The sequence below is a fragment of the Peromyscus maniculatus genome, chromosome 15 (genome assembly GCF_049852395.1).
Source record: "Peromyscus maniculatus bairdii isolate BWxNUB_F1_BW_parent chromosome 15, HU_Pman_BW_mat_3.1, whole genome shotgun sequence".
In the NCBI taxonomy this organism is placed as follows: domain Eukaryota; kingdom Metazoa; phylum Chordata; class Mammalia; order Rodentia; family Cricetidae; genus Peromyscus; species Peromyscus maniculatus.
In genome coordinates, this window is record NC_134866.1 from 72349694 (window position 1) to 72363793 (window position 14100).

The 14100-nt window shown below is 46.1% G+C and overlaps 1 protein-coding gene across 2 annotated transcripts in view; it reads left to right on the forward strand.

The window, feature by feature from the left end:
• The first annotated feature begins 1337 nt into the window (after positions 1–1337).
• Positions 1338–14100, forward strand: part of Arsb (arylsulfatase B) — a 170114-nt gene continuing 157351 nt past the window's right edge. The window contains exon 1 of one of the 2 annotated variants that reach the window (XM_006981769.4): positions 1338–1780. In XM_006981769.4, coding sequence (XP_006981831.3) covers positions 1478–1780 — 303 coding nt within the window. In that variant the 5' untranslated portion in view covers positions 1338–1477. The remainder of the gene's footprint in view (positions 1781–14100) is intronic. The other variant, XM_042261637.2, reaches the window with a different exon arrangement.

Genomic DNA, 14100 nt, shown 5'->3' on the forward strand with positions numbered 1-14100 from the left:
CTGGCTCAACGAAAGAAAGGAAGGAAGGAAGGAAGGAAGGAAGGGAGGGAGGGAGGGAGGGAGGGAGGGAGGGAGGGAGGGAGAGAGAGAGAGAGAGAGAAAGAAAGAAAGAAAGAAAGAAAGAAAGAAAGAAAGAAAGAAAGAAAGAAAGAAAGAAAGAAAGAGAAGACAGGGATATAGAGAACAATTATGGGGTAGAAGAACATGCAAAGACCACAGTGGACATTTCTGTCTCCTCCTATACGATCCTCAACACAAAGGTAAACAACCTGCTCTCTAAGATAGTCTCTTTGGATTTTAAATTGCTAACATTCAAAACTTTCTGGCTATATTTTACTAAAAATGAAAAGTAGTTATCTACTTCAAAGGGGAAAAAATGTATGTGAAGAGGGAAACATGCGTTTGAGGATAATTTTCCAGAAAATGAAAAATTCTTTACTCTCACACAATTGCAAAAATGAATACATCATCAGATTTTATTTAACTTAATGAAGAAACCGCTAAGAAGTTAAAACCTGTATATGGAACAATACAACAAGCACCTGTCAATCAACTGCATAGAAGCCATTTGAGTACATCAGCAGGAGTTATTTTTTCAAGGCTATCATTCACCTGCAGCTTCTAAAGCCGTAAAATAACTCCCATGGACTTGGCTTCAGCCTGAGAGGGTAGGTTCTCTAGGTAGTGCGGTATTTTCTCCTCCACCTAACAGTTATCGCTCTTTTCTAGACACTGAGTAAGCAGACAGTCTTCCGTGGGCACACCCCCAAACAACTTGGAAATGAAACTTCACCATCAAAAAGGCCCTGTGCAGACGGACTGTGTGTTTGGCCCACTGCTGATGGGAAGGAAGTGGCTTCATGGGTACACACTTTCCACAAATGAATCAGAAACACATCTGCACAGCTCTCTTCTCTATTTTCTCACCTGCCCCAAGCTACGGCCTTGAACTAGACACAACTTACTTGTTACAATAACACACACACACACACACACACACACACACACACACACACACACACACACACGAGAAAAAGGGAGAATCAGAGATACAGACAGAGACCACAGACACAGATTGGGAGACAGAGAATGTGGGGCCAGGAGTTGAACCATTTACAAAGTGGTTCTTCTGGGGGTGAAGGGAGCGCTAATTATAGTCTTTAGCTGCCAAGGTTGCGGCTAGATTTAATCAGTTAAGGGATGTGAAAACCCTTTGGAACGTGCGGATCTCAAGTTCACGGCTAGGAAAAATAACAGGCCTAGGGTCTGGACTTTGGAAGCACCAGCCCAGTTTGCACGCTTGCTCTGTGCGGGCTCCTCCCCCGACCCCTCCGGGAGGCGGAGGGCGTGGACGCCGGCCCTCCCCAGCCCGCGGCCCGCCCAGGTGAATGAAATCGTGAGGGGGGCCCCCCCGGGCTACTCAGTTCCCGATTCTGTCCCGGGACGCCAGCAGCTCGGGCTGGGCTGGCTGCGAAGGATGGGCGAGCAGAGAGGATGCACGGGGAGGCAGGCCCGAGGCCCCGGGCTGCAGCAGCTGCTCCTGCTGCTGCTGCTGCTATTGCAGCCGTCGCCGGGCTGGGCCTCCGGGGCTGCCCGGCCGCCCCACGTGGTCTTCGTGCTGGCAGACGACCTGGGCTGGAACGACGTGGGTTTCCACGGCTCGGTCATCCGCACGCCGCACCTCGATGCGCTGGCGGCCTCCGGGGTGGTCCTGGACAACTACTACGTGCAGCCCCTGTGCACGCCCTCGCGGAGCCAGCTGCTCACCGGCCGCTATCAGGTACCAGGCGGGGCCCCCTCCCGCCCCGCGTGGCTCCCCGAGCCCGCGCGCTCGTACCAGGGACACAGTGGGACCGCGCTCGCCGCCCATGGCTGCCCCAGGCCTCTGCGCATGCCCGGTTTCCTCTTGGTGGCCCATTGCCGAAGTGGCTTTCGTTTTCTCAAGGTCCGAGGAATGGAGGTTTCTGGGAGCTCAAGGTGCTGTGCCTTTGAACCCCCAGGGACAAGGGTAGATGATGGGGTCCCGAGGAGGAAGGATGGAGGAGAAGGGAGGCCCAAGAAGCTCCAGAGTGGAATTAAAGTGAGGGGGGCGGATCCTGGTAGCTGGTGTGCTCAGTGGTCCTAGGTCGGGAGTGACCCACTGGGACAGGAAAATAGAAAACCGTGTAGATGGGACTTTCAGAGATTAACTTGGGAACACTAAAAAGACTGGGATTGTTGACAAGGGGAGCATGATCAGAGAAGCCCGCAGTGTATGAGACTGGGGGGTACTGTGACAAGTCTTAACCTTTACCCCGAGTCCCTCTTCTGTCTTGGGGCCCCGGCCCCAGGTGAGATAAGGCACACCCCAGCTCCTCTGTATCTGTCTTTCCTTTAATAAGTTACCCGCTTGCCTGTACCTATCCATGTGCCAATCACCTGGAGACTCGAGCGCTGCCCCCCCCCAGACCCTCCGCTGTACACGACCAACAATGGAAAGTCATTTCTAGATTCCCCACACCCCTAGAATAAAACACAGGGTGCTGATACTCCTTCTCCATTCGAGGGTAAATCCAGCCTGTATGAGCATCCTCACTGTCCTTGAGAGAAGTGTCTGCAGCTAACGTATTTACCCACAGACTATGTGTATGGCAGATGACTAAAAACAGTAAGAATATTTCTGTAGTGTTTGATCGTCTTTAAACTTAATTTTACAAAACACCCCATGAGGTGGGTACTGTGAATCCCCTTTACAGGTGAGGAGATAGCTTGCCTAAATTGTATGTCAGCTGAGGAGTCCTACAGAGACTAAATTGTAATCCTTAGTTTCTTGAATCCACCAGTCATCTCAGACCTATGAAATCACCACCTCCCCTCCATTCTGACTGAGGTTGATGAGTTTATAAGATCCTGGTGTGATTATGACCAAATTAGATACAATAATTTGTAGTGGTTATTACTGAATACTGGCGCTCTCTCTCTGTATCTCTATTTACCCATCCATCTATTCATCCATCCATCCATCCCCCCCCATCTTTTTCTATACACACAATCTTCTGGCCTTTCTTCTTGCAAAGATTTTAGACAACATGGTATGAGTGTGGATATCCAGAACCAATCAGCCAAACATGTCAGATAGCAGATACTTGAGGAAAAATGGATTAGCAGTAAAAGTAAGTATGATATAATCCACTGTGTAATGGATTATACGCACACTGTTTATTCAAGCATTTTGAACTCATTGTCCTCCTACATATGTGTTCGTTCCCAAAACCTTTCAGATCAACATTAACCTCATGTTCTAAGACTGAGATAAAGATTTCAACAGTGGTCCGAAGACTGAAGAGAGAAGATATTTTTTTCTAAGGGACTCAGAAACATCCATAGCCAGAGTTTACTATGGAGCTAAAGCCTGGTTTGCTTCCCTACCGGCAGTTAGGGCATTCCAGGGAATCTACCAGGCTGCTAAGTGTCATCTGTAGTCCCCGGCCAAGGCAAAGGTCTCCCAGCACACAGTAGGAGTCTGCTGGCACACTGCTCCTCAGCAGTAGGGAGAGGGTGCTTCTGAGTTTGTTCTGAAGAGAGAGAACTGAACTCACATTGCAAAATAATGGAGGGGCTGTTCATTTATGCAACATCCTCATAACAGACCTGAGCAGGAAAGCACTCGAACCTCACTCATAGAATTGATTACTTCTATCCACTTCCACCCCCTAACATGCTGCACCCACCAGGCCCTTGAAAAATCCTTGGGTACTGGGAGCGAATCTGTGGTTAATAAGTGAAGGAAAAGGAGAAGCTGTGTTCTTCAGAACCACCAGCGGCATCTCGAGGGAGCTGACTCAAACATCTTTTTTTTTTTTTTTTTCTTTTTTCCCATTATAGTCTGTCACAGGGTTCACAAGTTCCTGTTCAAGATTATTTTGGTTTAGTGATATTCTTTTCCTGGAGTCTAAGAACGATCATTGCTTTCAAATACTACATGTTGGTACATTCTGGACACCTTTCTCATATCCTTCAAAGCTAATTAAAATAAAGATTTTTTTTTTTTTTTTTTTTTTTTGGTTTTTCGAGACAGGGTTTCTCTGTGTAGCTTTGCGCCTAAAATAAAGATTTTTATACTTAAATAATTCAAAACCGACGACACTCCTTGTTTAGAACCATTGTCAGAACTATAAGAAAATATTTTCTGTACCTTCCCAATAGTCAGCTGTAGATTTTCTCACATAGCAACCTCTTTCTATTTCATGGCGTCATAGTGACGTAGCAGTGGCTATGGAACACCCAGATGCTTTTCTCCACAATGTCAGCATGATCCTTCGACATTGACCTCTGGTTCTTCTGTCCTGATGTTATATTTATACTGAACAGCAGTGGTTTTACATTTTAAAAAGTCCTGTTGTATTAGCATCGCTGTTTTATAACAAGGATTTGTAAACTGAGGCTGGAAGAAGGTAGGACATGTCGGGCTGGGGAATGACCTGGGAGCAGAGGAGTCACCTCACAAGCGAGGGAGCCTGAGTTCAGATCCCTGGAACCCACATCAAAGGTCAGGCTGGTGGCATGTGTCTTCAATCACAGCACTGGCAAGATGGGAGGTGGGTCAGGTGGATCCCTGGAAGCTCCTGGGCCAGCTAGACTGGTCTACACGGCAGTTTCAGACCAGTGAGAGACCCTGTCTCAAGACAAAAACATGGAAGGTGCCCGAGGGCTGATACCTTAGGTTGTCCTCTGGCTCCACCATGGGTGCTGTGTACACACCTGCACCCCTGCTGCCACACACTTGCACCCACATTTACACTCACACCCACCCACACCCACCACCACTCACACTGAAGAAATGTGCCCAAGGCCACAGGGCTAAGAAATGATAGAACTGCTTATGATCCCGGCGGTGTGCTCAGAGTCAGGACTTACAGCAACTATTTCGTGTTTCCTCCTCAGAAGTATTAAAAACATCACCACGACTGCCCCTTCATACTTAATAAAATCCTTATTTTTTTTTAACATTTAAGTCAATCCTAAACATCTCCATCTGAAAAATGAATCTATCATATTTTTAGTTAAAGATTGCCTGTGTTAAGTGTAAAATGGGAAAGGATTTTATTTCTGGAAGAATCATTTGGTACAATAAAATAAAAAAAATTGTTAACTATTTCAAAATTAGGTGCTTGAGAGAACTGTTCAGGAGTCCCACCTGTGACCTGCAGTTGTGGCGGTTAGTTCTAATTGTCAACTTGACACAATCTCTTGGGAAGAGAGTCTCGGGGCGAGATTGCCGATGTCAGGCTGGCCTGTGGCAGTCATCTTGATTGTGTTAATTGGTGTGCAGCCCGCTGTGTTGGCGGCATTCTCTGAGTTGGGGTCTTGGACGGATCGGGTGGGGAAAGTGGACTGAGTAGGCATGCCGGCGTCTCTCTCAGCTCTCGACTGTGGGTATGCTGTGACTGGTTAGCTAAAGTCCCTGCCGTGACTTCCCGGTCACGATGGACTGTACCTTGCAATCTCAAGCTAAAACAACCCTTTCTCCTCTAAGTTGCTTTTGGTCAGGGTATTTTTTTTTTTTTTTTTTTTTTTTTTTTTTTTTTTTTTTTTGGTTTTTCAAGACAGGGTTTCTCTGTGTAGCTTTGCGCCTTTCCTGGAGCTCGCTTTGGAGACCAGGCTGGCCTTGAACTCACAGAGATCCGCCTGGCTCTGCCTCCCGAGTGCTGGGATTAAAGGCGTGCGCCACCACCGCCCGGCTTGGTCGGGGTATTTTTATCACAGCGATAGAATTGAAACTAGGGCGTCAATCCTAATGTTGAGAGAGTTAATGTTTAGGGAACCTTCACATTTAAAAATCGGATGAGCTTAGACTAGCCAAACTTAGCTCTCGTGAGCTTTGGGATTTTGTGTGTGTGTGTGTGTGTGTGTGTGTGTGTGTGTGTGTGTGTGTGTGTGTTTACTTTTGAAAGTGATGAGTAAAGAGACTAGTTAGGAAAGATGAGAGGTAGGTTTTCCGTCTTGGCTGTGTCAAATTATGACCTTGCTAGACTTAGTTCCTCACAAAAAGATACAGGACCTGGGCTAAGCTCTGATGCTCGGTCTGGCCTTGCATTTCTTTGACCCTGATGCTTTTGTGTTCCCAGAGAAAGTGCACATTATCATACCCACCAACCTCTCTTGGGTAAGAGCAGACGACCCTTGCCTAGCTCTGCCTTACACACTGCATGAGGAGACGACCCTTGCCTAGTAGTTAGTGGTAAATGTACGATTTAGAATTTAGTCTCTGTACAGCCAGGCAGATGTTCTCCCCATGACCTCTATTCATTATCTTTAAAATTCGTCTATGCATTTTATTTTTAAGTAGAAAACACATAGGGTCTAAAGACCCAAATTCTAGGGGAGGGAAGCTTTGTGGTATAGTCCCTGACAAATTGTCCTTGTTCAGTAAAATCTTCTCATCCCACACTCAGGCAAGAAACTAATTAAACTCAGAGAGTCACACACAGAAAGACGTCGTGAGTGTAGGAGGGGACTTGCTGAGAAGGGCTGCAGTGGAGACGGGGTGGGGGGATGAGGTATGAAAACAGTTAAAATCTGTTATGTAAATACATGAACCTGTCAAATAAAAATATTTAAAACCGTCAAAGCTTACCAAAAGGGCTGAAAAATTTCCTCTACCCCAACCTCCCCCACACCTTAGGCATTCAGTTCCCGTGTTCATAGGGAAGTATACAGAGAAGTGATGAGCTGTGAATGACAAGATCCTTCCAGAAGTTCCTCATGGCTATGCAAGCAAACACACAAGTAGATATTCCATTCTTTTTATTTGAATGGTAACATTCTCTTCACACCTTTGTACTCATGTTTAATTTTACTAAACATTTGATATCATTTGTATTGTTAAGTAAATAGCATCTTCATTTATGTCTGCACATTATTTTGTTACGTTTTAACCAGTCACATAATAATGGATATAAACATAATTTCCAGCTTTTGCTATGTCAAAGAAGGTGAAATCAATATCTTGTACACATGTCCTTTTCCTCATTTGAAACACATTTGTAGGACAATTTCTCAAAAATAAATTTTCTGGCTTTAAATGTAATGATCATTTGTAATATTATAAATATTATAAACTTGAACTTTTAAAAAAACCTCATTTTTGTTCTTAATTATGTTTGTCTGTGTATGCATATCTGCACAGGAGTACAGTACCTGTGGAGGCCAGAAGAGGGCACTGGATCTCCTGGAACTGGAGTTACAGATGGTTGTGAGCTGCTGTGTGGGCATTGGGAACAAAACCCAGGTTCTCTGCAAAGAGCAATCAGTGCTCTTAACCACTGGAACATCTCTTTAGCCTCTTTTGCCCAATTTTAATTGGATTATGTGTCTTTTTAGTGTTGGATTTTGTTCTTTGTGTGTTTTGGATAGTAAACCTTAATCAGATGATTATTTGTGTCTTTCTTGATAGTGTCCTTTGATACACAGCAAGCTTTCGATTTTGATGTCATATAATTATTTGTTTGGTAGCTTATGCTTTTGGTATTACATATAAAAATCATTGCCTAATTTTGCATGTATTAGTCTCTGTATTTTCTTCCAGGAGTTTTATGGCTTTTACCCTTACACTGAGTTCCGTATTTATTCTGAGCTAATTTGTGTAGATGTGTGTGGTCTAGTTCTTAGCTGAAAACACTGCTCTTTATCTTCTCACCCCCAATCAGCATCAGTCCACTGACCGCAGACTCTCAGTTTTTTTTCTTTAATCAGTCTATGTTTATCACGATGTTAGAATGACAGACACTGTAGCTGCATATACCAGGTTCCAGAATATGGAAGTGTGAATTTTGACCCCCTTTCCTTCCCTGCAAGATTGTTTTAATGATTGTGAGCCCCCTTGATTTTTACGTGGACGTTAGGATCAACTTGTCTACTTTGGGGGTGGGACGGAGACACACAGAATTTTGAAACGGATGACACTGATCTGCAGAACCATTTGAAAGTATTCCGGCCTTGACAACAGGAATCTTCCAATCCTAGAATCAAGCTGTCTTTCTGGTATTTCAAGTATTCTTTAATGCCTCTCAGCAGTAGTTTGTAGTTTTCAGATACAGATTTTGTAGCTTGTTGGTAAAAATGATTTCTAAATATATCATTCTTTATGCCATTGTGATTGGGATTACTTTCTTAATTTCATTTTCAGATGTTTAGTGCTATTATATAGAAATACAACTGATATATATAATGTATATATATATATATAACATATATATATTATATATATACATTAGCCATCCTTGTGGGACTTACTAGGGTTTGTACATATGTGTGTGCACCTGTGTGTGTGTGTGTGTGTGTGTGTGTGTGTGTGTGTGTGTGTGTATGTGCATGATCTCAAGGTTTTCTGAATTAGCACTTTTCTTGCTTGTTGGGTGTCTTTCATTATATTTCTTTGCCTAATTGCTCAGGCTAGAACCTTTGGCGTATGCTGAATAGATCTGTTTCTTGTTCAGGCCTGTAGTCCGTCACCATGAAGTGTGATCTTTATTCATTTCTCTGTTTAACAGGTGGTTGGCAGGTGTTTGTGGAGCAATTTCCTGTGCCAGGCACTGTACTAGACTGTAGGATCTTCGGGTGCTTGTAATGTGGTTGAGGTGAAGGGAAGGAGTGATCGAAAGGGGAGTGAACTAGGTAAAGATAAACGAACAAGTAAGGAAGGTGAATTTAAAGAGTTGAAATGAAGTAAAGTGGTAGGGACCCTGAGAGTGTTCCCAAGGAGGCAGGATTGACAGAGGCCTGAAGGTCAGTCAGCCGTGGCAAGATCCTGCGAAGGCTTTAACCAGCCGTGAAAAGAACAAGAGAAGCGAGTCCCTGGTCTGGATTCAGCTTGCCCCAAGAATCCACAAGGCGATGGTGGTGGGCGCTGAGGGAATGAAGGGCCAGAAGCATGCTGGGAGCTCAGAGGAAGGCTGGGTCTCTCTGGACCTAATGCTTCCTGTTCAAGATGAAAATGTTAAGCCTTCAGCTCTGGTTGTTGCTATTTCCACGGTAATAATACACTTAGTATTATTATATCCTAAAGAATGTGTCCAGTCCAACAGCATTTTACACAAGTATATTTTTAAGGATCTATAACCAACAGGCATTCTTTTACTTTTTTTTTTTTTTTTTTTTTTTTTTTTGAGACAGGGTCTCACCTTGGTTGGCCTAGAACTCACAGAGATCCACTTGCCTCTGTCTCCAAGTGCTGGGATTAAAGGCTGTACTGCCATGCCCAGCTTGGCATTCTTATTTTTAAAATTGTTTCTAGGGGGCTGGAGAGATGGCTTAGAGGTTAAGAGCACCGACTGCTCTTCCAGAGGTCCTGAGTTCAATTCCCAGCAACCACATGGTGGCTCATAACCATCTGTAATAAGGTCTGATGCCCTCTTCTGGTCATACATGCTGTATACATAATAAATAAATAAATCTTTAAAAAAATTGTTTCTAGGAAATGCATCCAGAAGCTTCTAATGGAAAAGCTGTTTTTTTCTGTCTCCCACAGAAAACTTCTTCGTTTGGCCATCCCTGTTTACTAGTTCCTTGATGATGCCTACAGGGAAAATGATTTCCTGGTGGCATTTCTGTACTGTTTTTAGTTCAAACAGAGACCTTGAAAATGCTCAATTTTCAAGTTCTAACAAGTTGACTTGATTCACTATACAATATTCGTTCTATGTCTACATTCCCAGTGCAAACATTTTTCAATTTAAATTTTATGTTTTACATGTATGGGAGTTTTGCCTGCATGTATGTTGTGTGCTGTGTCTATGCTTGGTACCCATGGAGGCCAGAAAAGGGCATCAGATCCCCTGGAACTATAGTTACAGATAGTTGTGAGCCACCATGTAGGGACTGAACCTGGGTTCTTTGAATGAGCAGCCAGTGCTTTTAACCCCTGAGCCATCTATTCAGGCTCCAATAAAATGAGTCTGCTTAAAAAAAAGATTTATGTGTATGAGTGTTTTGCCTGTCTGGTACTGTGGTACCCTCAGAGGTAAGAAGAGGGCATAAGATCCCCAGAACTGGAGTTACAGATGATGTGAGCCACCACATGGGTGCTGGGAAGTGAACCCAGGTCCTCTGTAATTGCTTTTAACCCCTGAGCCACTGCTCAGCCCTCTAGTCCAAGTGCTAATGGTCGGTCATTGTTCCGAAGCCCGGCTCCTCTGTTAGATTGACGTCGGTTTTCTCTGGTGCAGAGAAGCACTCGGTGAGACATCTAAGCATACATGGGCTGTGCGCCGGCACAAGAAGGAGCTCCTTCAGAGTTCAGGTCCTAGGACTGTTCTGGGTGGAGGCCACGTGCCTGGAATCCCAGCCTTGGAAGGCTGAGGCAGAAGGACTAGGAGTTTTGAGGCTAGACTCAAGTACATAGAGAAAGCAAGGCTAGCCTGGGCTACCAAGCAAGACTTGTCTCAAACAAGCAACAGACAAGGACTTGAAATGTAGCCCAGTGGTAACGAGAGCCTGCTCGTTTTTAAAGAAATTTTTGAAAGGGGTAGGCAAGGTGGTGCACACCTTTAACCCCAGCACTTGGGAAGATCTCTGTGAGTTGGAGGCCAGCCTGGACTACCCTAGGCCTGCGTAATGAGACCCACTACGCACGCACGCATGCACACACACACACACACACACACACACACACACACACACACACACACACGAAGAAAGAGAAGAAAAGGATAGCAAAATGGCAGGTCTCAGTGAAAACACGAAGTGACTCTTTTTAGTATCTCAACTTGTTCTTCCCCTGGGGACCCAGGAGGTCACTCCGCACCAGAACTCTCTAAGCCTTGGCAGAGCAGACAGACAGTGAAAGATGACACCGGTTCTTTCCTCAGGGACCTCCGCCACATTTTTCTTAATCATATTGATAAATGGACAAGACACTCTCAGGGCTTTTTCCTCACCCCCAAAGCGGAACCTTGAACAGGAAATACGGGGAAGGGGCTGTGCAGATGCGCGGCAGCTGATTCCTGACTTTTGCTTCAAATTTGCCTTAAGACTGGCAGGGGACGCTTGCAGAGGAGGAGGGTTGGTAACATGAAAGTCCGTCAAAACAAGGGCCTCACTAGCTGCTGTCCCTGCTTGTCCTCAGGGTCTGGCCTGCTCCCCAGCAGCCTTGATGGGTTCCAGTCATTGAACTGGATTAAACAGATGGAGGAGGAGCTAGGAGAATTGGGAGGGAGGCTTTGGACAAGGACATGTAATGCTAGTCAGAAGGGCCATAGGGTCGTCTGGCCAAAGTGTGCAAGGAGGCAGAGATGAGAGCCGTGTGCAGCCGGGGGCCGTCATGTTGCCAGCGCTTTTTTTTTTTTTTTTTTTTTTTTTTTTTTTTTTTTTTTTTAAATTTAGGACTGTGCTCATTTGAGGGGGAAACAAAGGATGCATCAGCTTTATGTCAGCCAGCACGAGGGCCAGCAGTCAAGCCTGTGACTCCAACACAAGGAAGCCAGGGGTGACTCGCTCTGGTGGGGGTGTTTAATTTACCTCCCAAGATCCTGGAAACCGGAAAGTAAGGGCATCCGTTTGGAGTGGAGGGGAATGTGGTCAGTTGACTTGGGGCATTTTTGGAGTTGGTTGACCTGGGTGGTTGGTCATTTGAATGATCACTCTGAGGACAGCAACATGGCTTCGCAGGTAAGGGCGCTTGCGTGTCGCCCAGCCTGCTGACCTGAGCTCAGCTGTTGGGGTCCACGTGTTGGGGAGAGGAGAGCACCAACTTTTGCAGGCTCTGATCTCCACCGGTGTGAGATGGTGCACACATGCCCGCATACAGGCACCTACATACACCCACACGTACCCATGTATACCCATACACACACAGAAATAAAGGTCATAAACAATTTCTAACTGAAAAAAAAAATCTGTGCATACACTGTTGCTTCCGGGTCATTATCATCATTACTGATTTGGCTTCCTTAATCATATCACTCTCCTAAAAATCCTGTGTTCAGATTTCTTTATATTTTTCCCCCTTAGTAAACTCCTGTTGGATTCACAATTTAAACAGGGCGTCACGGAAGCCATTTCCGCCTTGTGTGTTCTTTTGACACACCACATCGCTCTGTGGGTTCAGTCAGAGCCCTGCACTCTTCACCGATCACCACCAAACTAAAGAGGCCCTTAAAACCGTCAGTGGTGTGAGCCAGTTCCGTAGCCGGAGCACGGCGGGGCCAGGCCAGATGGCCAAGCCAGGCTCCGAAGACATAATGTGTGTTCTGTAGCTCTTGGCTTCAGCACCCTGGGCAGCTGACAGTCGGAAGGCTTCAAGGGGGAGGGAGCGGATTTCCCACCCTCCGTTTGTTCTGTGGCCGTCTCCAGGAATGAACTGTAGGGTGGTACAAGTGTTTTCTGACCATGATTAAAACCCACAGGAAACTGGCGAAAGCACAGGCTGAGAGAGTTCTGAACCCTGGCTGCCCACTATCATGTCCTGTGCCTGTCTTCTGTTCCAGACTCCCTGCCCCCCTTCCCTTCAGGCTCCCTGGTGTATAAGGTAGAGAGAGGGGCAGGCCTGCTCACTTTTCTGAATTCTCAAGCGCCGTGGAGGTGGTATTTCACAAACAGCCGGGTACATGGAGGCTATGCGTTCTACTTGTGTAGGGCTGATAGACAGGTGGACACTTGCCCTCTGCTCCACCCGGTGTTATCCCACCACTGTTGAGGGTGGGAGAGAAATGGCATTCACTGCCGAGTGTGTTTCAGTGGTTCCTTGTGCCCCTGGTACAGTTTCTTAAGGTGACTGAAGTCCTGGACTCTGAGATACTGTGTAGTCAGGGGTTTGTTTCTGTTGCTATGACGAAACACCATGACCAAAAGCAAGTTGGGGAGGGAAGGGTTTATTTGGCTCACACTTCCAGATCATAGTTCATCATCTATGGAAATCAGGACAGGAACTCATACACAGGGCAGGAACCTGGAGGCAGGAGCTGATGCAGAGGCCATGGAAGAGTTCTGCTTACTGCCTTGACCCTCATGGTTGCTCAACCTGCTTTCTTGTAGAACCCAGGACCACCCGTCTAGGGGATGGCACCACCCACCATGGGCTGGGCCCTCCCCGGGCAATCACTAATTAAGGAAGTGTCTTACAGGGCTGTCTACAGTCTGATCTTACGGAAGCGTTTTCTCAGTTGAGGCTCCCTCCTCTCAGAAGACTTTAGCTTGTGTCAACTTGACAAAAAACCACCCAGCACAGACTCATAGTTAATCAGTAGACCGCATGGGCCTCGGAAGGAGGATGAAGTTCTGACCTAAGACCCAGAGCAAGAGCTGGTTTGGTTTGGTTTTTCTCTTTTTAACTGAGCAAGCACCTCCTAGGTCTCTGGAAAAAAAAGACTGAAGGTTTCTTGTCAGTTATCTATGGAAAGCAAGGCCCCCCGCTGGGGTCTGCAAACCTTTGGTATCAGAGGGCAGATCCTCGATGGTCAAGTGCAGTCTTGGGGGGGGGGGGTTTGTAGGGGGATCTGTTTTCATGAAGAAGAGCTAGTCACACTAGGCAGTGAGTGGTGGCACCCATGGGGCTTCCCTACGTTACAGCTATGACTTTTTCTAGTCACACCTCTCTCTGGATGTTGTTGAAGATGAGTTTGGGAACGGACTTGTGGATTTTCTTGGGTTTACAGCCGCCCTTCTTTCTCTGACTGGCATTTGTACCCCGAGATAGCCTGCCCCAGGCATTGTGGGATAGCTCCGGAGCTGTGCTGCCGGGGTCCAAGCTTAGTACTTGCCGGTTTACTGCGTCTCCCACACATTACAGCTTCCTGACTCGAGACAGGGTTTGAACAGACCAAAAACACGTTCCTGGCTGTCCTCCAGAGTTTGGCTCCTGCTTCCCAATAATGCCGTAAAAACGCTCGGTCAAATAAATTCTCAGGAACTAAAGAGGACGCATTCCCCGTTCTGTATGATCGCTGGGAAGGGAGACAGGTCACAGCTGACCGCCTGGCTTGCTGCCCGAGGCACCGGAAAGCCAAACTGCAGAGCGCCTCTTGGCAGTGTTTTCTAGTGATCAGAGATAATTCTCTGCGTGTGATAGATGGGCTTTCCATGTGCGCTTTGCACGTTTATATCCACTGATGCTCTTGGGTTCCA